Source organism: Chelonia mydas, chromosome 15 (assembly GCF_015237465.2).
Source record: "Chelonia mydas isolate rCheMyd1 chromosome 15, rCheMyd1.pri.v2, whole genome shotgun sequence".
Classification (NCBI taxonomy): Eukaryota; Metazoa; Chordata; order Testudines; family Cheloniidae; genus Chelonia; species Chelonia mydas.
Genome location: NC_057856.1, coordinates 17,441,456 through 17,463,419, shown reverse-complemented (window position 1 = coordinate 17,463,419; position 21,964 = coordinate 17,441,456). Strand labels below are relative to the sequence as shown.

Below are 21,964 nucleotides of genomic sequence, written 5' to 3'. Positions count from 1 at the left end.
CAAATGCACATAATCTTATATTCATTTTAACAACAATATATACCCACAAGGAATTCTTTTAAAGCTCTCTTTGTGAGCTTACATGCTCAGGCATCTCCAAAGCATGTCATCTGTTGGCCTAAAGGGCCCGATCCCCAGAAGTATTAAGCAGACACAAACTACTATTGACGTGAATGGGAACTGGCTTTCATGTCAGTCGAAGCTGATAGGAGTTGAGAGTTCTCAGGATCAGGTCCAAAATTTGGTAAAGCAACTGGGCACATTTTTCAGTAGGGCACCATGACAATTACAATAGTACTGAAAAAAAAAAAGATGATTTCACACAGAAAGTACTGTACATTCAGTGTGTACGTCAGGTTGAAGTAGCCTACTACTCATTTGGAACAGGTTCTTCTAGACCATTGTGGCGTGCTCACCTGCTCAGCCGCAGCATGGTAGTGGACTTTGGGATTGTTGCTGAAAGCTGGTCGATACTTATACATGGCAGGAGTGGGGGGACTGATCAATTTAGGTGAAAGACCACTCTCTGGAAAAACAAATGTCAACAGACCGTGTCCATTAACAGTATGTCTAAAATGGCACATTAATAAATAAGATTACAGAATTGTATATAAACCCAATAAATACACATGGCAATTTACAAATTGAGCTCCAGTCCTGCAAAGGGTTAAAACTCTGTGTGTACGTACTCATGCGCAGAGTCCCACTGAAGTCAATGGGATGCCACATGGAAGTAGCTACACGCATGGCTGTAACTCTTTGCAGGATTGGACACGTATACGTGTCACATCCTGTGGCCCATAGAGCTTACAATCTAAATAAAACAAGAAAAACATACGACATAATAGGTTCTTGGTAGCTAAAGCCAGAGTTGCCAACTTACCTCTTCCCCCAACTGCAAAATACAGCTGGGTCCAAACTAAATACCCCCACATTCAGGAGTGTTTGGATCCAGAAAGTTAGGACTTCTCAGCTGTCTCCTTTGGCCTAACCATAGACCTGGACTAGAACACTTTGGGTTCTGGGAGAGTTCAGATCCAGATCCAAGTTCTGAGTCTAGGGGTTTATCTCTACTGTAAAGCCAATCAACACTCTTTCTGGAATTCCAAATGACCTCTGCCAGGTCCTTTGCTGGATCTCATCCCAGCTGAAATGCAAACACACATACTTGCCTACCCAGTATCAAAGTGATATATTCTGAAGTAAGTGCAGTGTTTTCCTCTTACAGTATGCAGTGAATTCTATACTTATATCAAATCCTCTATCAAATTAAGAATTAAGAGAATTAAGAGCTTCCCCAAAAGCACAAAAATATCCGTATTCCATGAAGGTTCTAGAAGAACGATGAAAGCCCATTGACACCAAAATATTTCCATAGCATCAAAAATAAAGTATTGATCAGGCTACTATACCTTCACTGGTTCCCAGCTGCCCCTTTAGTTCAGAGTACTTGCTTGGATCTCCTTTGGGAGGCAGAGGTGGCTGGATGTCCATGGTTTTATCCTCCAGACCTTCCAGGCTAACTTTAGACTGAAATAAGCATGGAATCAATCATTTTCCTCAAGTGGTTTAGACAACAACATGTGCTAAAGTATTATAGATTCTAAAGACTTGTCTACACTGGGATATGCCATAGCGGCATACTGTGTGTTAACGAATATGGCGATAAACACAATCTAGCACTCTACGTACATAGGCCTGTTATGTCTAAAACCGAGTTTAACCGCACTCAACTGACCTGATTTTAAACCAAACAGTCCTTATCTACACAGAGTGACAGATCATGTTTAACCTCATGTATGTTAACACACAGCATACCATAGTCGACATTTCCCCGTGCAGAGAAAACCTCAGCAGCTAGTGTTCCTTTATTACCAAGGAGGCCATTCCAGGAGTTCACTACACAAAGCTTGAGAGATGATTTCTAATGTCTATAACACTTAGCACCATAAATCTTGCAGCACTTTACTAAGGTAAAAGCATCATATTCCCATTATATACAAACAAACAGAGAGTGAGACACCAAGATGTAGAATGATCTGCAAAGGTCACACTGCCAGAGCTAGGAATAGAATCCAGTTCTCCTGGGTACCAGTCCTATGTCCTATGCACTGGATCACAGTGCTTGCTGGAGTTTGAGGCTCGTTGCTTGCCTCAAGTAAGCCAGGTCACCTAATGGTGCCAGGACTCCTGCCATCAGCACAATGTAGTGGAGTCATTAAATAAAAGAAAAGAAAAAAAAAACAGAACAAGGGCCAGGAAGTGAAAAGACCTTTGCCAACTCTTAACTAACTGTCAAAAAGAACGAATGCTCACCCTTCTCTTGCTCTCCCATTGGAGTACTATAGGAGGACCTTCAAAGAGTCAATAGCTCTTGGCACTATTATTCCTAATTTACTTTCAGAATGCAGGGAAGAGGACTTGACTTCCGTCATGTTCCTCCAGAGGTGTATTATCTCTAAGAGCCTCCCAATAACAAAAGTTATTTTCAGCCTAGAACTGGTTTTCAAGTCGTACTCGTAGACAGAGGGTATTGAAGGCGGCTTTACCTTGCTTCGGTGAAGATTGGCTTGGATCCCATTGTCACTTATCTTCACTGTGATCTGTCGCTCAGAAAGATCTGGTCTGAAGAAAGGAGGCTTCACACTTGCAGCCTGCTTTTTCTTTGGCTCAACAACGTACCTGATTGATTATTCAACAGTAATGGTTAAAAAACCCTCGGCATGCAGACAAGAAAACCCCCATATTTGCAGTGTATGATTGAAGAGATCTGGCAAAATCTACACGAGTGAAGGACATTTATCTCAGTGAATGCTTGCCCAGGAGGTACAAAGATTAAAGTGAATCAGGAGCTGAACAGGAGATGCCACCAATAAACCCCCCCTGCAGTTTTGATACACTGGTCTCCAATGCAGTTCAGGTGAGGAGGGGCAAGAGGGTAGCACACAGCCACACAACCAAGTAAAAGCATTTCCCTAGGACTTTGACAGCTCTACAGGAGATGTGAGTAGTAATGTGCCATGCCAATTGTGTTTTGGGAGAGGGCTTGGTTTACCAGCACCTAGAAGAGTTTAGTTATATCAGGAGACGTGGGAAAGGTAGACCCTTTCTAAGGATGATAAAATTGGAACACAGGAATGACTTTGAGCTGGTGGATCTCTCCACATCACTCTTCTCCCCAAAACCCCCCAAATTTATGGTGAAAGGAGCATTCCTGGGAGCTGGTTGAAAAGTGATAGAATTTTTCACTGCTTGGGGACCAATAAATGGAGGTAAAACAATCTGATAAACTTAAAGGAGACAGCACCACCATTTGATACCCAGTGACATGAGATCAAAATATCTGCACTAGCTTCTTCTAATTTGGACAGTGGACAGGACACCTCAGCAATGATGGTTTGCTTGGTGATTCCCACAAGTTCATGAGGGAGAAGATATGTGACAGTTTGAATGGGCCTTGATAAAACACTAGGACAATATTTCCTAAAATTCTGAGTACAGCAATGGCATTTTAAAAGTGAAGATACTACTCAATACTCTATCCTACCAAAGAGACTACAAAGGAAAAATGACTGTCCAGTTTAGGTGCATATAGGTTTTAACCTCCTGCTCTCCTAAAGTCGCTGGGCCTAATTCAGGGGCTCATGATTTTGGCCAGTTCAGGAAATTTAGATTCCAGCACTACCACTTTAACACTAGGAACAATCTGCTAAGCTTTGCTTGCTGTCTAATCAAGAAAAACCTCATACTAGAGATAATAGTGCGTATGGGTTGGGACAGCCCAGCACCTTGAAAAGTATATTCAGCCCACTCCCACTACAATTAAAATATGTCTCTGTGTGTGTGTGTGTGTGCTGGACAGCTCAGCACCCATCTATGTTCAAACTTTTCTGTTCTATAGCAACATTAAAGTTCGCGACCATTGTTTCAAAGGGCACAGGCACAAATAAATCTACGGAAAAGTAGGGAACCATAAATAAAATCCAAAATCGCAAACCATAGCACCAGGTGGGAAATCATCTCTGTTTTATGATGATGAAAGGTGTCTGTGAGATTGAAAGCAACAGCTGCCTTGAATTAATTATAAAGCTAAGGGGCAAAAGGCTGGTTTTAGATACTTCATTTCTTTCCAGCAGTGACTAGAATCTTTAATGTGTACTTTGGAGGGCAGTGTACCATGCAGAAAATATGTTGCGTTAGGAAGATTACAGCTGACATGGATCCTTCCAGTTATTGAATTTCACTGGATAAACAACTTAATGAAGCCATGTTCGAGAAAAGCGGGGAGCGGGAACAGGCTATCAACCCCAATTATTAGTTTTTTGAAAAAAAAAACTAGTCTTATTATAAAATGGCTCAGTAAATAGAAAAAGCTGTCGATATGACATGGCCTGCTAGCCATAATACTTGGTTTGGGCGTGAAGACTGTGAATTACATTAAATGAGAATGGCAAGACTAAGAGCTGTGCAAAGTGCAGGCACTGTACAAGCTTCCCCTCAGCTCTGCCAATTTATTGCCATACCGTACCTCTCCTCAGCAGATACTACTACCGGGGATGAACGGGGCCAGACTCTGGGGTGGCTCAGGACGTTGTTTTGTTTACCTTGTGACCCAAGTTTAAGAATAACATTCTTCCTTACCTGGGAGCCAGAGGGCTGCAGAGCACATGTTCCACGTTACCACAGCATCCTCGAGTGAAAGGATTCACCCCCCCACGGAACTTACCCGTCACCTGGAAAAATATTCAGTGCTCAATGCTCTAAATGTGGAAGAGGCACCCGTTAACACTTAGAACCCCAAGAATGAGTATTCCAGCCCTCGCTGTTCTGCATATCCACCACGCTTCACTTTCCCCAACCGGTTATTCTTTCTTGTAAATGCGCTCCCTCGCTCTGTCAGCCCCAACAACATAAGAAACCTTAACACAACTTCCTAAGCTCTCACCTCCCCATTATGCTACCATCTGCATGTAGGCTAAAGGCCCCTGCCCAAAAGTCCAGAGAACTCGAGGCTCCCTCTCTGCAATCCACAGGCACCAGCTCCATCTCCCCGTATCCTTCATGTTCCAGAGTCCTGTCTGCCCTCAGCCTGGCTGCCTGATCTGTCCTGCTTCCCTTTCCTCTGCCCTGGCAAGACATACTCTAGTAGCTCCTAAATCCCAGACATGTCCCTTCCTACGTTCCTAACATTAGATGAGACCAAATGGTTCATATAGATCAGCATTCCATTTCCAGCAGCGGCCAATCCTAATGCTTATCTGGAAGGTGCCAGGAAGCCCATAATGGGCAGTTATGGAATGATAACATCTGCCTGGGAATTAGCTATTTTCCTAATTGTTGAACCCCTCTAGACTGGTGGGATTCACTTAAAACTTCGTGTGCCTGGGACAGAGTTTCATGATAAGGGTCATTCTAGCCATATAGATAAGAGCCCTGAGCAGATACAAAATTGACATCCGCATCCAATCCGCAATCCGCAAAAATGGTCTGTGGATATCTGCGTATTTGCAGGGCTCTGCTTCTAGAGGGTATGGAATCATACCATCGTTGCACAGCGTGGGAAGCCAAAAAGGTAAAAATGGTCATATTTGGGTAAATCTCAGTAAAGCCAGATCCTTCATTACAGGGGTTGCCATTAAAATAATTAGAGTTGCCATTTGCAAGTAACACTTCTTAGTCATGGGATAGTCCTTACTTAGTGCTAAGTACAGGGAGCACCATATAACTGCTGCAAATGTAATGACTTGCACCACACCAAGTATAAAGATTAAATGGCAATCACTGTCTTGATGTTCCTATTTTGTTGCTGGCCTTTTTAATGCAACAGGAACCTATTTACAAGGCCAAAATAGGAGATCTTTTCTTCTGGAGATTGGAAGAATGGCTTGATGGCTAAAGCACAGTGCTGGGAGTCTGCAGCTCTGGCCTGTATTCCTGGCTCAGTCATTGACCTAATGCTTGACCTTGAGAAAGGCACCTCATGTATCTGTGCCCATTTTTTCATTTATAATAAGAGGATAATAGTTCCTTAGCTCACAGACTACACTGTCAATTACATGAATTATGTATAAAGCACTTTGAGATCCTCAGGTGGAAGGTGCTGTGGAATTGAAGGGTATTGTTGATTCTATTCTGGAACTAAAAATACAGTGATAAGATGACATCTTGTGTTATTTTGATCCCATAAATGAGTTCCTGAGTCATTCCAAAAGCTCATGAAAAATGTAAACTCAACTGTTATACACCCCGAAATCATACCCTCTTTAATAAGAATAATCAGAGATAGTGACACCTGGCATGGACACACTAACCAAGAATTTCTAGCAAAACACCAGAAATCTGCACTATCTGGCTATTAAAAAAACAGGAGAAAAGGGGGACAAATGCAGCTGAGCAAATTTTGCTTGTTCATTATTTCAGATAGTGAGGAAAGCGATTCAATACTGAGGCTGCTGGAGAAAAGTGAATGCTTTAATACAGTGAGTCAGTGCCAAAGCTAGGAACAGAATCCACATTACCTCACTCCCAGGCCTGTGCTTTAATTACTAGAATGAGCTTCCTCTGGAAAAGACCAGATGGATCATGGAGCCCATCCTCCAATCAGGGCTGCATAGTCCACATGATAGAAAAGATGAGATATTCAATGAAAGGTACATTTAGTCTTGGGCAAATAGCACAGAGAGATAGGAACTCCATTACAGAAAGGTGAACCTCAAGAGATTTGGCAGCTCAGGTAAGCAGATCAAGTTTGGATGTGTTATCCAAAGCTTATTTGAACATCATTTTTCCTGGAACTGCTGTGAGTCTTAACTACAACAATTTCTGACACTTTTCAGTTTCAGACTAGTTGGAAATACAAGGAGACTAGAGTTTTCTAGTATTTCTTCTTTCTAGCCCGGATGAAATCCAGAAGGACTATTTCACCTGGATACAGAGGGCTAGCATGAGGCCTATGCACAGTGCCACCAAGTCTTGTAACATGATTTGAGCCCCTGATGCAGACAGGCTTGCCGTGAGGCACAAAGCTCTGGGCCTCATGCAATTTTCAGGCTGCCATGGAGAAAGCCCCCTCTGAGTGGCTGCCATTTCCCAGCCCCCTGGGGAAGGACAGCCAATCCCAACAGGCATTAAGCAAAGCATTTCCCCCTCCCCTCAGAAGTAATATGAGTTTTCAGGTAAGGGGTGTGAGGGTGTGTGAAAAAAACAGCCATACCATTTTCACAAGAAGGGAGGAGGAAGCAGAAAAAGCCAAGCAGTGTCACCCAGAAGAGTGGTGATGGGTTATTGCACCTCAGCCACTAGACCTGTCAGATGTGGAGTCTCATAAGGATCAAGTCTCCCTCTAGTCCTATTCAACCTCTACATGAAGCTACTGGGTGAGTTGGTCTGACAACATGGATTCAATTCCCAGCAGCATGAAGCTGACACACAGCTCTACCTATTCTTCACCACAGGTGACCATACCACTACCACCAAGAGGGCCCAGAGCTTGGACAAAATCAGCTCATGGATGAAGAACAGCTGGTTGGAGCTTAACCCCAACAAGGCAGAGGTGATGCTGGTGGGCAAAGGAAAGCATTTTTAAGAGTTTACTGACACTATGAAGTCTCCTTCGGTTGAAAGAAAACACCCACAACTGGTTTAGATTCCTTGCTGATGCTAAGCTCTCATATAGCAGCTTTGCAAGTAATGCTTCCTAACACGCCTAACTGCCCACAGGATGTGATGGAGTCTCTTAGCCAGTGACTTGGTCTCAGTTATTTATACCTTTGTCAATTCAGCATTTTGTCTGGACAACAGCGATGCAATGTACCTGGACATTAAGCCATCAGCCCTTAGGAAACTCCAACTAGTACAGAATGGTGCAGCACATCTTCTCAGTAACACGGGCTGCAGCAAGCACATCAAACCTGTCCTCTGCTCTCTGCATTGGCTTACCATAGAATAGGATCAAGTTCAAGATCTTGGTCCTTACCTTGCAGGTGCTCAATGGCCAGGGCCCAGGATATCTAAAACAATTGTCTAAAGTTCTGGGATGAGAATTATGGTCAACCACTCCGCTCCTCAGGCACAATGGCACTTTCTACGATATAGGTAAGCCTCGTCTGTGCAGGAGACAAAGCTTTCTCCAGGGCTGATCTGAGACTGTGGCACAAATTTGCCCAGGAGCTAAGGACCATTACAAACCTTCTGCTCCAAGTGAAAGGTGCACTCTATCGATCTGCCTTCTCTGATGCATACAGAGCAGTAAGTATGTGTAAAGAGAATCCCCCCGCCAAACAAAATCCTACCAAAACAAAACACTTCACTGCACATGCAATTCTCCATGTGGGAAGAGGATGAGAGAGAGGACAAACCACATGTGACTGACGTTAGTCACACCACTTAATACATTCTTGGAAGATAGTAAGACACTACAGTGAGGAGGGCAGTATTAGCATCTATTTAAAACAGAGGACCCTACTGGAGCTGCCCCCTTGTCTCCGCCCTGAAAGGGTGTGAGTGAAGAATCTCCATAGCTGCAGGAGGAGAAGAGATGTGTTGGGGGACAAAGGGCAGGTGTGGAGGCACATAAATCATGTGGGCCCAGAGGGTTGGAGCAAATGTTAGTGGGGCAAAAAGCTAACGGTTAGGGGTGCCAATGTGTGGCTGGGGAGACACCATATTAATTAATTGGCATTTTGGGAAGATGCTGATAGATTCCCTGCATCATCAGGCAGCACATTCTACACATTTGAATAATTTTGTGGAAATTCAAGTTCCACTGGGTATTTTGTCACAAGATGTTGGCCAGCACAGGTTTTGGAGCAGCAGAATGAGCTCAGATCAGTGTGTATGCGGCAATGAGCTAGCTCAAAGCTGCTCATTGTTACACACATTGTGGGCAGGCAGGGGCAGCTGACAGAATCAACAAAAGCAGAAGACAGAACAAAGCATGATTTAATCTTTTTTTAAAAAAAAATGTGATGATTCTTTTGAGTCTAACTCATGAGTTCGGAACTTTTGAGGTTGGCAAGACTCCATGTACCACTTAAACCCTGTTTTGAGGACTTACGTAGGACTTAAGTGGTACATAAGCCTGTGCTGTTCCACTGTGCCTGGGAGCTTGCCCAAAATTTAGTCAAACAGAAATTTGAGAATAAAAGTTACCCAACCTTTTTAGACCCTCGGTAAAGCATCAGTTTGAGTGTTAGTGTTAAGGTTTGGTCAGCTGCTTCTTTGCCCAACCTGATTTGCCCATCTGTAAATACTGTATCTTCTCTTTATCCTCCCCTAAGAAAGGGATCCTTCTCAACTCCCACAACTCTAACAGGAACATGGAGGTAGAATTGTTTTCTTACCTGCTCATTGGTTGTACGCCCTCGTGCCACCAGAACAATATGGAAACCTGTGAGACCAATGACTGGGATAAAGAACAATCCAGCCACACACATGACAGCCATGCTACATGCCAGAGTTAAGGAAACTGTGTCCAATGACAGGGAAAAGGGAGATGGGGGGGAGGGGAGAATGGAAGGGGAGAGAGAATTCCCTGAACTAGAAATCTAGTAAGTAATCCCCATCTTTCTTTACGGTTTTTTAAAATTACACATTGAAGTATGTCTTGGAATTAAGCACTAGAAATTACTTCAGTCTATCAGTGCTGTTAGTTTCTTGTTTAACATGAGTCCTAAAGTTATCTACTCCTCCGTGTCCAACACAATATTGAGTATTTGGAAGCCATACGGTCCCCATGCCTCCCTTCCTACTTTACTTTACTTCATTCTTTCTACAGTCTCTAGTAGCTTCAAGGAGCTAGTCAGCTGGTCCATTCCTTTGCAAGCCAGAGGAATACAATCATCTGGGACTGACCATGTCCCAGAACGTCAAGGTAGCAGAGTAGTGATCTCTCTCCTGCATCTCTCCAAGCTGTCCTCTCATTTTAAAATGCACACTGGAATTTATAGCACATATAGCACTGTGAAAACCCATGATCTATGAAGATGCAGGATCCTCAACAAAAATGTGCATGGAGACCAGCAATGATTATCACTGCCAGTGGCTTAGGCCAAATTTATATGTGGTGTAAGATGGTGTAACTACAAGCATTTCAATGGAGTTACTTGTGTTTACGATAGGCACTAATCTGGCCCATGTGATGTAGATTCAGGTAAATGCAGATGTTCAGCTTCCTCTTCATTGAAAAAGCAGTCCCTTCACCAAGCATTTTGAGAGACAGAAGCTAAACAATAATTTAATGAAAAAAGAAAAGGAGTACTTGTGGCACCTTAGAGATTAACCAATTTATATGAGCATAAGCTTTCGTGAGCTACAGCTCACTTCATCTTATGCTCAGATAAATTGGTTAGTCTCTAAGGTGCCACAAGTACTCCTTTTCTTTTTTGCAAATACAGACTAACATGGCTGCTACTCTGAAACCAATAATTTAATGGTCTCTTTTTTTTTTTTGGCAATGCTAAATTTTACATCCCAGCCTCCTAGTATGTTGAGAAGCTATTGGTTGGCATTTTTAGTATCATAAAACTATTTTCTAGCATGAGACTAAAACTCTCTATATTGCACAGGATGCTGTGAACTGACTCAAACACTACAGTATATTCTTCTAGGAACCTTGGTACAATGTGTAGTGCAAGCTGCTGAGTCAAGAGGTGTAAATAGTCATTTGACAAGAATGTCTGGATCCCTGCAGAGCTAGAATGCCAGGCTGCAGCATGTCATGCATATCTTCCACAGCAGCCAGGTCAATCAGCCCCCCTTGAAGCGACCATGGCAGAAGATCCACCGAATGCTGTAGAAAAACCACCTCTGGAGTATCAGCAAGGAGCCCTGGATCTTGAGTGGTTCTGAAGATCTGTAGCTCCCACTGACTAAATGCAGTGGGAAGACCAGATTTGATTATTTCACCCCCTTAAATGGGTCCTTGAAGCATTAAAAAAAGCTGAAAAACAAACAGAATGTTGATTCACTGATTTTAGTTGTAACTATTCTGTAAAGGCTCTTATACACTTTGAGTCAATGAGAGTTACTGGGGATCAGCACTTCTGAGGATCAGACTCCAGCTACGGTCCCCAGTTCATATAGAATTGTGAAGATTCCTTTTGTTCTTCTTCAATCCCCTTAATTAATGATAATGTTATAACTGATATAGTGCTTTATGGTAAATCCTCACCACACAGGCTAGTAGATCCTTACCTGGTATCCCCTCTCCTTCCAACTCTGCTTCTTCCATCTCTTTATCTCATTCAGATATATAAAAAAAGAGGAAATGTTTTTCTATAAGCCAAGACAACCATATAGAAATCTTTAATCCTGAAGGATCCCAAAGCACTTTACAAAACATGTAGAGGGATATACAGCTACCACTCAAATGCAACAACCTCTGGGGCAAAGCAATTGTTTTAAACACAGTAATATTACCCAACAGTCTTGGACAAGACAAGTAGGAGAACCATATCCAACTGAAATTAAAGGGAGGATTTTAATGAAGCAGGATGTTGCTTTCTGTTATGGCAGCTGGATGACAGATATACACAGAAGCTAAGCAGCAACTTCTGAGGCAATCAAGGCTTCCGTAGGTCAGGCAAACGTTGGGGAGAAATTGGGTTGGGTTTTACAATAAAAGAACACGGGTATCAGAGAATCCCATCATTTCCTGAAAGGCAAGTCTTATACAAACAGTTTTCTTAAGGCACCTCGACTTCTTAAAGATTAAAAGGAAGGATACGTAATGGTGGTATGAGCTGCCCCCAGCTTTTCCATATGGTTTAAAATATAGATCAGCCCAAAGCTGAACACTCCAACCATGTGTGTGCTTAAGGACAGCAAGAAGAGGAAAAAATATCGGTAGTTCCTCCGTCCTATGCAATTGTTGACCCATGGGCAGTGATGGTCAAAGTCCTTGTAAAGAGATGGAGAGACACGGAATAATATCCAAGCAGTGAAAGAAAAACACTGCCTTAGAAATAAATGTGAACCACTGTGTTACATCCATCCAAAAAACCCCCGAACTTCAGGTAAAATCAGATTAGGTTTGGAGCTTTGCAGATTGGCTGCCTGACATTGCCTGGCTGCCCAGGTAACAAAACAACATGCTACACCCTCTTTATAAGATTCTCCTGGGACTGAGGGACTCTTATGACTGTGGATGAAGACACACCAATAGGTTTAAAAACGAAACAGAGGTATACACCACATTGTGGGGCGAAGACAGTTTCTCTTCTTCTCTGGCTCCTGTAGCATTGTATAGTTATCAGAGTAAGATTATCATAAATCGTAGTGTCTTGTACCTGTAACATCCCTGCCAACTGTAGATTTCCACCCCCTCCCTCCCCCACATTTTATATATGTAAAGGTTCAATAAGGATCCAGAGGTTTTTTATTTTGAGGTTTTGGCCTCTTGAAAAAGTATTTTTTTGGCAAAGCTCAGGCAGGAAGCAATATCTGGCTAATAAGTGGGGGAAAATTCTGGATGAAGTTAAAAAAATAAGCACTTGAAACACCCAGTTTTTCCTGATCAAGAGTTCCCATGTGCCAGAAGGCTGGATTAAGGAGATACTTATAATGAGGTCATAGACCCTTTAAAGCTCCTTTAACACCAGTTTTATATGGCTGTAACTCTGCTGACTTCACTGGGGTTATTCCTGGTGTACACCAGCGTAAATCTGAGCATACTCAAGCCTGGAGTGAGCAAATTTATTCTATTCTGTTCTCTTCACACCCAGTACAGTACATCCTTTATTCTTGTCAATAGTGACTTATCCTTTTCTTTGTAACAATGTTATATTTAGATAGATACCTCCCACTAATGGCAAAGTAGTTTTTTAAAAAAGTAACTTCTAAATTAGCTATAAATATGTTGTGCGAGAGACATGTGCAGCTCAAAATATTTGGAAATAAAGCTATATTGAAACCTCAGCTTTGGGCACTTCCATGAAAATTTGTCCTAAAATTTTATTCTACCACAAATTCATTTTCAGGTCCAATTGGTCACACCAAGTGTTATATTTCACTTCGTTTTGTTTTTTAAGGGATGTGATAGAAAAGAGCACCTGTCTCTGAAAGCTTGGAAGCTGTACATTGCTTTGCACATCTCCGAATCAGAATCAGTCTGATTGTTTGAAATCAGATGTGCTCAAAAAATCTGTCTCTAGGCTAAGAGCTTTTATCATGAGTTGCAGCCCAAAGGTGAAATAAAAGATACAAAGTACAACCTCTTCCTAAAGGAGTATCCTAACAGAAATGCCAATAGACTTTTTCACTATAACTGTGTCCAGGCACTACTAGAATGTACAGGTATACTAGGGAATAAGCGTCACAAGAATCAATAAGCAACTTAGCCTGAGACTGAAATTTATTGATTAATGAATTAATGCCCTTGCTTGTATCCCTCAGTAAGCAATCACATTTTAATTATGCAGCAAGAGATTCCCTGTTAGCCAATCAGAACAGCAAGTAATGCTCAGCTGATCTAGGCATAAATAACACTCCTCAGAACTGGAACTCACTGCATTGGAGTCTTGCATTCTGACTTGCTCTGAGGTCCAAGCCATTTTATTTTTAACGAGAAGTTACTCCGGGATTCCCTCCCACTTTCCTTTCTGACTTCCCTGGAATATTGTGCCTCGATGCCACTGGTGACATTAGGGGTGCATGGAATTGCCAGCGTTTACACCAGCTAGTTTCAGGAAATCTTGTGCTGGCAACACTTCCTTTATTGAAAATGGGGTTTTCACACAGACACTGAGGGGTAGGGGGGAAGGATTTCAAATTTCAATTCAAAATTTAGCTTCACCTAAACAATATTTTGACATTAGAATTAGTGACAATGTTGATGTTTTAACTCAAAACTCTGAATATATGGTCCAGTTTTCTAGTGAAAAAACCAGCTCCATCCAACAGCCTACATCAGCCCAACAAAATGGCTGTCATGGCTGCCCCTGTCCTTTCTGGGAGCCCTGCTTCTCCCAGCAATGTATTTCTCCCCATATCCCCTCAGCTCTCACACTTTGCTGACTCTCCCCATGACAGGGAACTGGAATGTTGTCCTATCTATTAATGGATATTAGGCAGAGCATAGCTTCCAGCTGGCTATAATTTAGGAATCTGCTCTTAGGGATAAAGCAAATGACATGAACTAACCGCAGATTGCCTCTGTCACATGACTAGCTCCACTGTGACTATTCATATGATTAAGGCAAAGAGGCTTTGGCCCAATATGGTATACATTATATTCTGGCTGACTTTGAAATTCACTTGGTGAGTTTTAGCCTATTGCCAATTAGGGATTCCCATTATTTTAATCATACAATTGAATACATTTTAAAAGGTATTAAAGATTTAAATCAATCTAATGAAAAAATACACCTTACAGTAGAAATGATCAATAAGAAGTGGAATTTGTAGCTCAGCAATAAAAATTTCCCGTGGCAATAAAACACCATGGTTACAGTCCACTGTATTTATGAGTTTGGGAGATGTTTATGGCCCAATAACATACTCCATTACTTTGGGGTTATTGTTTAAATATACTATGTGCTTCACTATGACCTCAAATTTATCAATGTGTGTCCAAGCCGCATAATGTAGAGGAATTAGAAGCATACATGAGGTCATGGCCATAGGACTAACTGCAGTTTATATATGCGTATGTAGTATTTTAATTTTAGACTTAGGAATTCTTATTCTATTCTTCCTAAAATTCACATGCCACCGAGTGTTATGATTTACAATTCAAAAAATCATACTCCTACTGCTATTCATATTTACATATTTAATAGGGGACAAAGCAGAGGGATCAGGAATGTTGCAAGCAGACTTTCCCCCCGTCTCCTCCTAAATTCTGCCAATGCACCATAACCTTCCCTTGTAATGCTTCCAGTTTCATAAGCCCTAGGCTACTCCTGAGCAGAGACGGCTAGGAATACCAAATCATGCACTGCGTTTGGGTGGAGAAAGAGTCGTTAGTGACAAGGATGACACCAAACTCTGTTTCACTTGTGACTTCAATCAGATTGAGGGTTGGATTCTTAGGCAATCTGTCAACATCAGTGGAGCTACCGCAATTTACACCAGCTGAGAATTTGGCCCTTTACCGCTAATTTTTTTTAGGAGTGAAAGACAGGGAGTATTCACTCAGCTGGGTCATCTACCTGTTCACAGGTCCACCACCTAAATCCAACCCAAAAGATCAGCTAATCAAGGAGATTTACCTCAACACAGTTGTCACAGACGCTGCAATGGGAGCAGCGGGGCGGGCGATAGAAATGGCACGTGGCACACCATTTCATCCGTACTTGGATTCCTTTAATCTCCACATTCTTGTAGAGTGGAGCTCGGAAGTCATCATCTTTATCCTCATCTTCATCTGCTGCTCGATGCAAAAATATAAATAAATAAATAAAAATAATACAGATTACAGTTTAAAGGTGGAAGATTTAACACTATCAGGAGTCGGATACATGGACACTACATGTGTGCTGGTGCTTTTCGGAGAAATAAAGAGTGCTAGAAGTGATGTATTGTCAGAAAGGGGTGTCCTGATTGCAGAAGGATTGAATACTCCGGACTTCATTTTAATAGCAAAGAGAATAATCCCAGTGCATTTATTGCCTTGCTAGCCAGCCCACTGATCTTATTTGATTCTTGTTTTAGACAGCATTTGCTCCTAGAAGGATATAACTAGAGCTCAAATGGTTTCAAAGCGGGGTGGAAATCTACAATGCTTCCCAAGCACCTTGTTGTGAGATGTTTGCTGCATACATTAGTAGACTGAATCAACTCTGACCACCACTTGGTCAGGCAACAGGAATTGCAATAAAGAATGTCAAGGGAAGACTGAATTAGATTGAAAAAAAAAAATCCATACAAGATATCCCTGAGAAATTAATTATCTGATCCATCAGTACTGACCCAGAAATCTGCTTCTCCAGCGTAGCCTGACATACTATTCAGATCAATAAAACATTTCATTCAGAAGCTATATACATACTCTAGGGGAGGGAGAGGGGGAGGGTGGCAAACTTTTTGTCCCGAGGGCCACATCTGCGTATGGAAATTGTATGGTGGGCCATGAATGTTCACAAAATCGGGGTTGGGGTGCAGGAGAGGGCAAGGGCTCTGGCTGGGGGTGCGGGCTCTAGGGTGGGGCCATAAATGAGGAGTTCAGTGTGCGGGAGGGGGGGCTCCGGGCTGGGGTGAGGGGGGTATGTGGGGGAGTGAGGCCTCCGGCTGGGGGTGCAGGCTCTGGGCTGGGGCTGGGGATGAGGGGTTTGTGGTGTAGGAAGGTGCTCCAGGCTGAGACCAAAGGGTTTGGAGGGCAGGAGGGGGATCAGGGCTGGGGCAGGGGGTTGGGGCACGGGGGCGGGGTGTGGCTCAGGCGTGCAGGCTCTGGTGGAACTTACCTCAAGCGGCTCCCGGAAGCAGCAGCATGTCCCCCCTCCAGCTCCTACACAGAGGCACAGCCAGGTGGCTCTGCTGCTGCACGCTGCCCCATCTGCAGGCACTGCCCCTGCAGCTCCCATTGGCCGTGATTCCCGGCCAATGGGAGCTGCGGGGGCGGTGCTTGGGGTGGGGACAGCATGTGGAGCAGAGCCCCCTGGCTGCCCCTACGTGTAGGAGCCGGAGAAGGGACATGCTGCTTCTTCCGGGAACCTCGTGGAGCAGCCCCTGACCCTGCTCCCCAGCTGGAGCGGGGCAAGACCCAGACCCCAATCCCCAGTGGGAGTTGGAGGGCCAGATTAAAACGGCTAGCAGGCCGGATGCGGCCTGCGGGCCGTAGTTTGCTCACCCCTGTTATAAAAGCTCCAGTGTGAAATAAAACAAGCCCCTAGCTTAATGGCTCCTGGGTAAATGCTTATAAAGATGCTAACCTATCCAAATAAGAATCTGCATACAGTATATATACACACAGCTGCCCTTCAGAAAAACTCATGATGAAAGCTGGCACTTTACACACACACAGAACTGTCAAGAGTATTTATCACTGTCCACAAAGAAAAACTGCATGTTTCTGAATAATGGTTTACATTTGGAATTGAATAGTCAGCAAACGGGCCCAAACTAATGCCTTAGGTCTGGGTCCAGGGCTGTCCTTACCCATATGCAAAGTACGCAGCTGCGAAGGGCACCAGGAAATTTGGGGCACTAAATTTCCTGGTGCCCTGCACAGCTGCATGCTGCTCCAACTTTTCCCCAGGGCCCTGCCCCTGCTCAGGCCTCTCCTCGCCCCTTCCCCACCCCAGCCCTGCCTCTTCCCCGCCCCCACTCCCCTGAGCTCTGCAGCAGGGTCAGGCCTGCACTCACCGGCGGGGGGAAGTGCAGTGACCCGGCCCCAGCCACGCCGGTGGTGAGTGCTGGGGGGTGAGTCCCCTCTACCCCCCAAGCCAGCCCGCCCCCCACAGAGGCCTGGGGCCCGCCCCCCCCGCCCCACAGAGGATTGTGGATTGCAGTCTAAGGCACCTATGTCCCCTCATTCATTATCTAGTTGCCTAGGCACCTAACTCAGGCTGTCTGAATGGCAGTGTTGATCCTGTGATTTTCTAGATGCCTAAAAGTTAGGTGCCATAACACTAAGCATTGCAACGTCTAAGTCCCTTCATGGATCCCACTCCTGTGGGTTTTCAAAAGAGCTTAGGCATCTAACTTTAACTGATTTAAGTGGGAGTTAGACCCCATGTGCTTTTGGAAATAGCAATTGCCTATGTGCATCTTAAGGAACCTAAATATGGTTGAAAATTTGGCCCCATATGACCTTGGGGGCAAATTATTAACCTCACTGTGAGTTAACCCTTAAACTCGGTAATTATATTTACCTTAATCAGTGTTTGTAAAGGCCTCTGAGATCCTCATCTGAAAGAAGCTATATAAATAGAATATGTTTATCACTGGCTCCTGTCTGGAAAGAAATAGCATCACTTGCATGAGCAGTTACGGCTCATTCAAGGGAACAGTGAAGAGAAGGTACTGAATGCCGGAGAGAAAATGCACTTTGCAAGGGGCAGGGATCCATTCGTTTTGCGACCTCCCCCAAAGCAGGCTCTGTTGCAAGCTGTGTGTGAATGACTAGTGGAACAGGGACAAAGTGAGACAGTAATTCTCTCATTTTGATGGTTTAAAAGAAATAGTCACGTCATCGTTCCCATAACAATAGACAAACAGTTTTTATCCTGTTCAATCAGCTATGCCCCAGCACTAAACTAAACAGCCATTTATTTTACAACATATATTTAAAAATCTCCACTCTAACTCTAGCCTTAATCATTATCTTTTTTAGTGTTCAGTGCTACTGTGTTTGTTCTAAGCCTGCTGGAGTGAATCGCTGTTTTAATGCAGCCGCTTTCAGAAGCTCAGGCCTCCACTGCACCGTGCTCAGCTGCCTATTGTGAAGGCAATGACTTAAATCCAATGTGCCAGCATGACACAGGGGATACTAATCGCAATCACATCAGTCAGGCTATCTTCTCAATGAGAGCTACGTTATCCAATGCCAGGCCCCAGATTACCAATTCAAGCAAGTACAAGGAGGAAAAAAACCTTTCCATTTCAGAAACCGAGGGAGCGTATCCACAATTTAGCTTCATCCCTGCATTTACAGCCAGCTGAGGATAAAAAAGGGAGGGGAAACGAAACTAATGGCAAATGGGCTGCTTCGGAAACCCTACTATTTGCCTTGGCTTTTTTTTTTAGCCCTATCCCCCATTACCTCGTGGAAAAACTCCAGGGTCCATGAAAGTTGCCATGCTGAAGTTTGCAAGTACGAACAAGAACACGAGCCCATTGTACACAGGGATGGCTGGGGAGATGGCTCTTGTTAACCAGGGGCACCTGCAGAGAGAAAGAATTAAAGATGAGGACTTTTTATGATGTAACAAGCAGAAGCTTCTGTTCACAGCGTTCAACCCTTACTCGCCCCCACAGATCATACAGCGGTTGAATTTGTTACCTGGGAGTTGAAACAACTATGACAGCTGGTTTCAATTATCTACAGTACATATTATCTGCCCTCTGTAAAGCAGCATAGTTCTACAGGGCAGAAAGGACTGAATTGTTTATTTGTAGGGTTCTTGTGTTATGGAGCAATCTTTTTTTTTTTTTTTAATGACTTGACATTTTACTTGTTTGTGTCATTGCTGCACCCTGACATGGCATTTCTGTAATCAGTGGCAAAGATTCCGTTTTCAGTCACTAAAACAGAATAACTTTATGCCTTCAATTGGGATTACTCCTGATTCCCGCTGGTGTTAATCAGAACTGAATCTTTCAATCATCAATCTCCAGAGGATGTACAAATAGGAAAACAAATAATTTCCATCAAGCTCTTATTTCCTACACAGTTCTCCCTAGTGAGAGCCCTTAAATCTGTAAATATCACTCCTGGACATCACTGCAAAACCTCTTTCTATGGGGGAAGTACAGGGTAAAAAGCGTTAGTTAAAGCTCGTGTTAGGGGGCCAACAGAATGCAAGCATAGTACTTAAAATACTGTGCATAGCATCTGCCATGTAAACTGTTTTCCAGAAGAAAGGAGATTTGTAAAGAGTATATAATTGATGAGTCAAGACACAGGAAGCCTGTTCTAGCTGCAAATGAGAAGGCTCTTGCACCAAGGGGGATGGGAGTACCAGAGCAGAGCACAGATAATTTCCCTGACACATAGACTATACTTAAGATGATTTTCCTTGATAAAGGAATTTATTTATTCATTCTGCCATTTATACCGCTTGTAAACGTAACTCTGAAACCTAAACCAAGTTTATTTTTCTCCATTGTGTACAGGGCTGGCTCTAAGATTTTTTGCCACCCCAAGCAAAAAGTTCTTTGGCCGTCCCCGCTTTTTTTTCGTGCCCCCTCGCCCCGGCCCCAATTCCGCCCCTTCCCAACCCCTTCCCCAAATCCCCAGCCCCACCTCCTCCCCCGGGCATGCCGCATTTCCCCCCCCCACAATTGCTTCCTGCGGCTCCCCCCCCCCCCGCAACCCCCTGCCCTAGCTCACCTCCGCTCCGCCGGCTCCCCTGAACACGCCGCCGCTCCGCTTCTCCCCCCACCCTCTCAGGCGAAGGAGAGGCAGCGTGTTCAGGGGAGCAGGCGGAGCGGAGGTGAGTGAGGGTGGCAGGGGGGAGCACAGCCTGGGCGGGAGGGGGGAGAAGCGGAGCGGCGGCAGCGCACTCCGGGGAGCAGGCGGAGGCGAGCTGGGGTGGCGGGGGCACATTTCTAGGGGCGGCATGGCCGGCGCCGGAACGCTGCCCCGAGAAATGTGTCGCCCCAAGCACCTGCTTGTTTTGCTGGTGCCTAGAGCAGGCCCTGATTGTGTATATAGAGGTTTGTTATTGTAGGGTTCCTAGGAAGCTTACCTCCTAAAGAAAACTCCTGAAGAAATACCTACTTTAAAAATGGGAACAAAGAGGACCCAGGGAATTATAGACCAGTCCGCCTAACTTCAATAACTGGAAAGATACTGGAACAAATTATTAAACAATCAGTTTGAAAGCTCCTAGAGGATATGAGGAATAGCCAGCATGGATTTGTCAAGGACAAATCATGCCAAACCAAACTAATTTCCTCTGACAGGAGTACTGGCCTAGTGGATGGAGAAAAGCCATAGACTTTCTATATCTTGATTTTAGTAAGGCTTCAGTCTCACATAACAGTCCCATAAACAAACTAGGGAAATGTGGTCTAGATTAAATTACTATAAAATGGGTGCATAACTAGCTGAAAGACCATACTCAAAAGAGTAGTTTTCAATGATTCACTTACAAACCGTGAGGACATATCTAGTGGAGTCCAGTCTTGAGTCCGGTACTATTCAATATTTTCATTAATGACTTGGATAATGGAGTGGAGAGTATGCTTATAAAATCTACAGATGACATCAAGCTGGGAGGTGTCGCAAACACTTTGGAAAACAGGATCAGAATTCATAACAACCTTGATAATCAGAGAATTGGTCAGAAATCAACAAGACGAAATTCAATAAGGACGAGTGCAAAGTACTACACTTAGGAAGGAAAGATCAAATGCACAACGATAACATGGGGAATAACTGGCTAGGCATTAGTACTGGCTGAAAAGGATCTGGAGGTTATAGTGGATCACAAATTAAATATGAGTCAACAATGTGATGCAGTTGCAAAAAAGGCTAACATCATTCTGGGATGTATTAAGAGGAGTGTTGTATGTAAGAGATATGAAGTAACTGTCCCACTCTACTCAGCACCAGTGAGGCTTCAGTTGGAGTATGCTGGTCATCACACTTCAAGAAAGATGTGGACAAATTTGAATGAGTCCAGAGGAAAGCAACAAAAATGATAAAAGGTTTAGAAAACCAGACCTATGAGGAAAGGTTAATAAAAATGGGCATGTTTAATCTTGAGAAAAGAAGATAACAGTCTTCTAACATGTTAAGAAAAACAAGGAGTCCGGTGGCACCTTAAAGACTAGCAGATTTATTTGGCATAAGCTTTCATGGTTAAAAAACGCCACTTCTTCAGATGCATGGACCATGCATCTGAAGAAGTCCATGCATCTGAAGAAGTGGGGTTTTTTACCTACGAAAGCTTGTGCCCAAATAAATCTGTTAGTCTTTAAGGTGCCACTGGACTCCTTGTAGTTTTTGTAGATACAAACTAACACAGCTACCCCTCTAATATGTTAAGGGCTGTTATAAAGAGGATGGCGATCAACTGTTCTCCACATCTGCTATGGTAGGACAAGAAGTAATTGGCTTAATCTGCAGTAAGGAAGATTTAGGTTAGATATTAGAAAAAACTTTCTAACTGTAAGGTTAGTTAAGCTCTGGAATAGGCTTCCAAGTGAGGCTGTGGAATCCCCATCATTGAAGGGTTTTAAGAACTGGTTGGACAAACACCAGCCAGGAATGGTCTAGGTCTAGCCCAGCACAGGAGGCTGGACTAGATGACAGTTCAAGATCCCTTCTAGCCCAACATTCCTCTGATTCTATGGAAAA

The 21,964-nt window shown here is 43.6% G+C and overlaps 1 protein-coding gene across 3 annotated transcripts in view; it reads right to left on the bottom strand.

Annotated features, from left to right (window-relative positions):
• The window catches only part of ZDHHC8 (zinc finger DHHC-type palmitoyltransferase 8), a 185,198-nt gene that overhangs the window by 22,072 nt on the left and 141,162 nt on the right, over window positions 1-21,964 (bottom strand). For all 3 annotated transcript variants that reach the window (XR_005222374.2, XR_006286085.1, XM_027817321.3), the window contains exons 2-9: window positions 18,701-18,822; window positions 15,210-15,367; window positions 11,726-11,898; window positions 9,342-9,444; window positions 4,642-4,733; window positions 2,550-2,682; window positions 1,413-1,530; window positions 417-526 (exon numbers count right to left, since the gene is read on the bottom strand). Coding sequence is in view for 1 of the 3 variants with exons in the window: in XM_027817321.3 (XP_027673122.1) it covers window positions 417-526; window positions 1,413-1,530; window positions 2,550-2,682; window positions 4,642-4,733; window positions 9,342-9,444; window positions 11,726-11,898; window positions 15,210-15,367; window positions 18,701-18,822 (1,009 nt within the window). In the remaining 2 variants the exon portion in view is untranslated. The remainder of the gene's footprint in view (window positions 1-416; window positions 527-1,412; window positions 1,531-2,549; window positions 2,683-4,641; window positions 4,734-9,341; window positions 9,445-11,725; window positions 11,899-15,209; window positions 15,368-18,700; window positions 18,823-21,964) is intronic.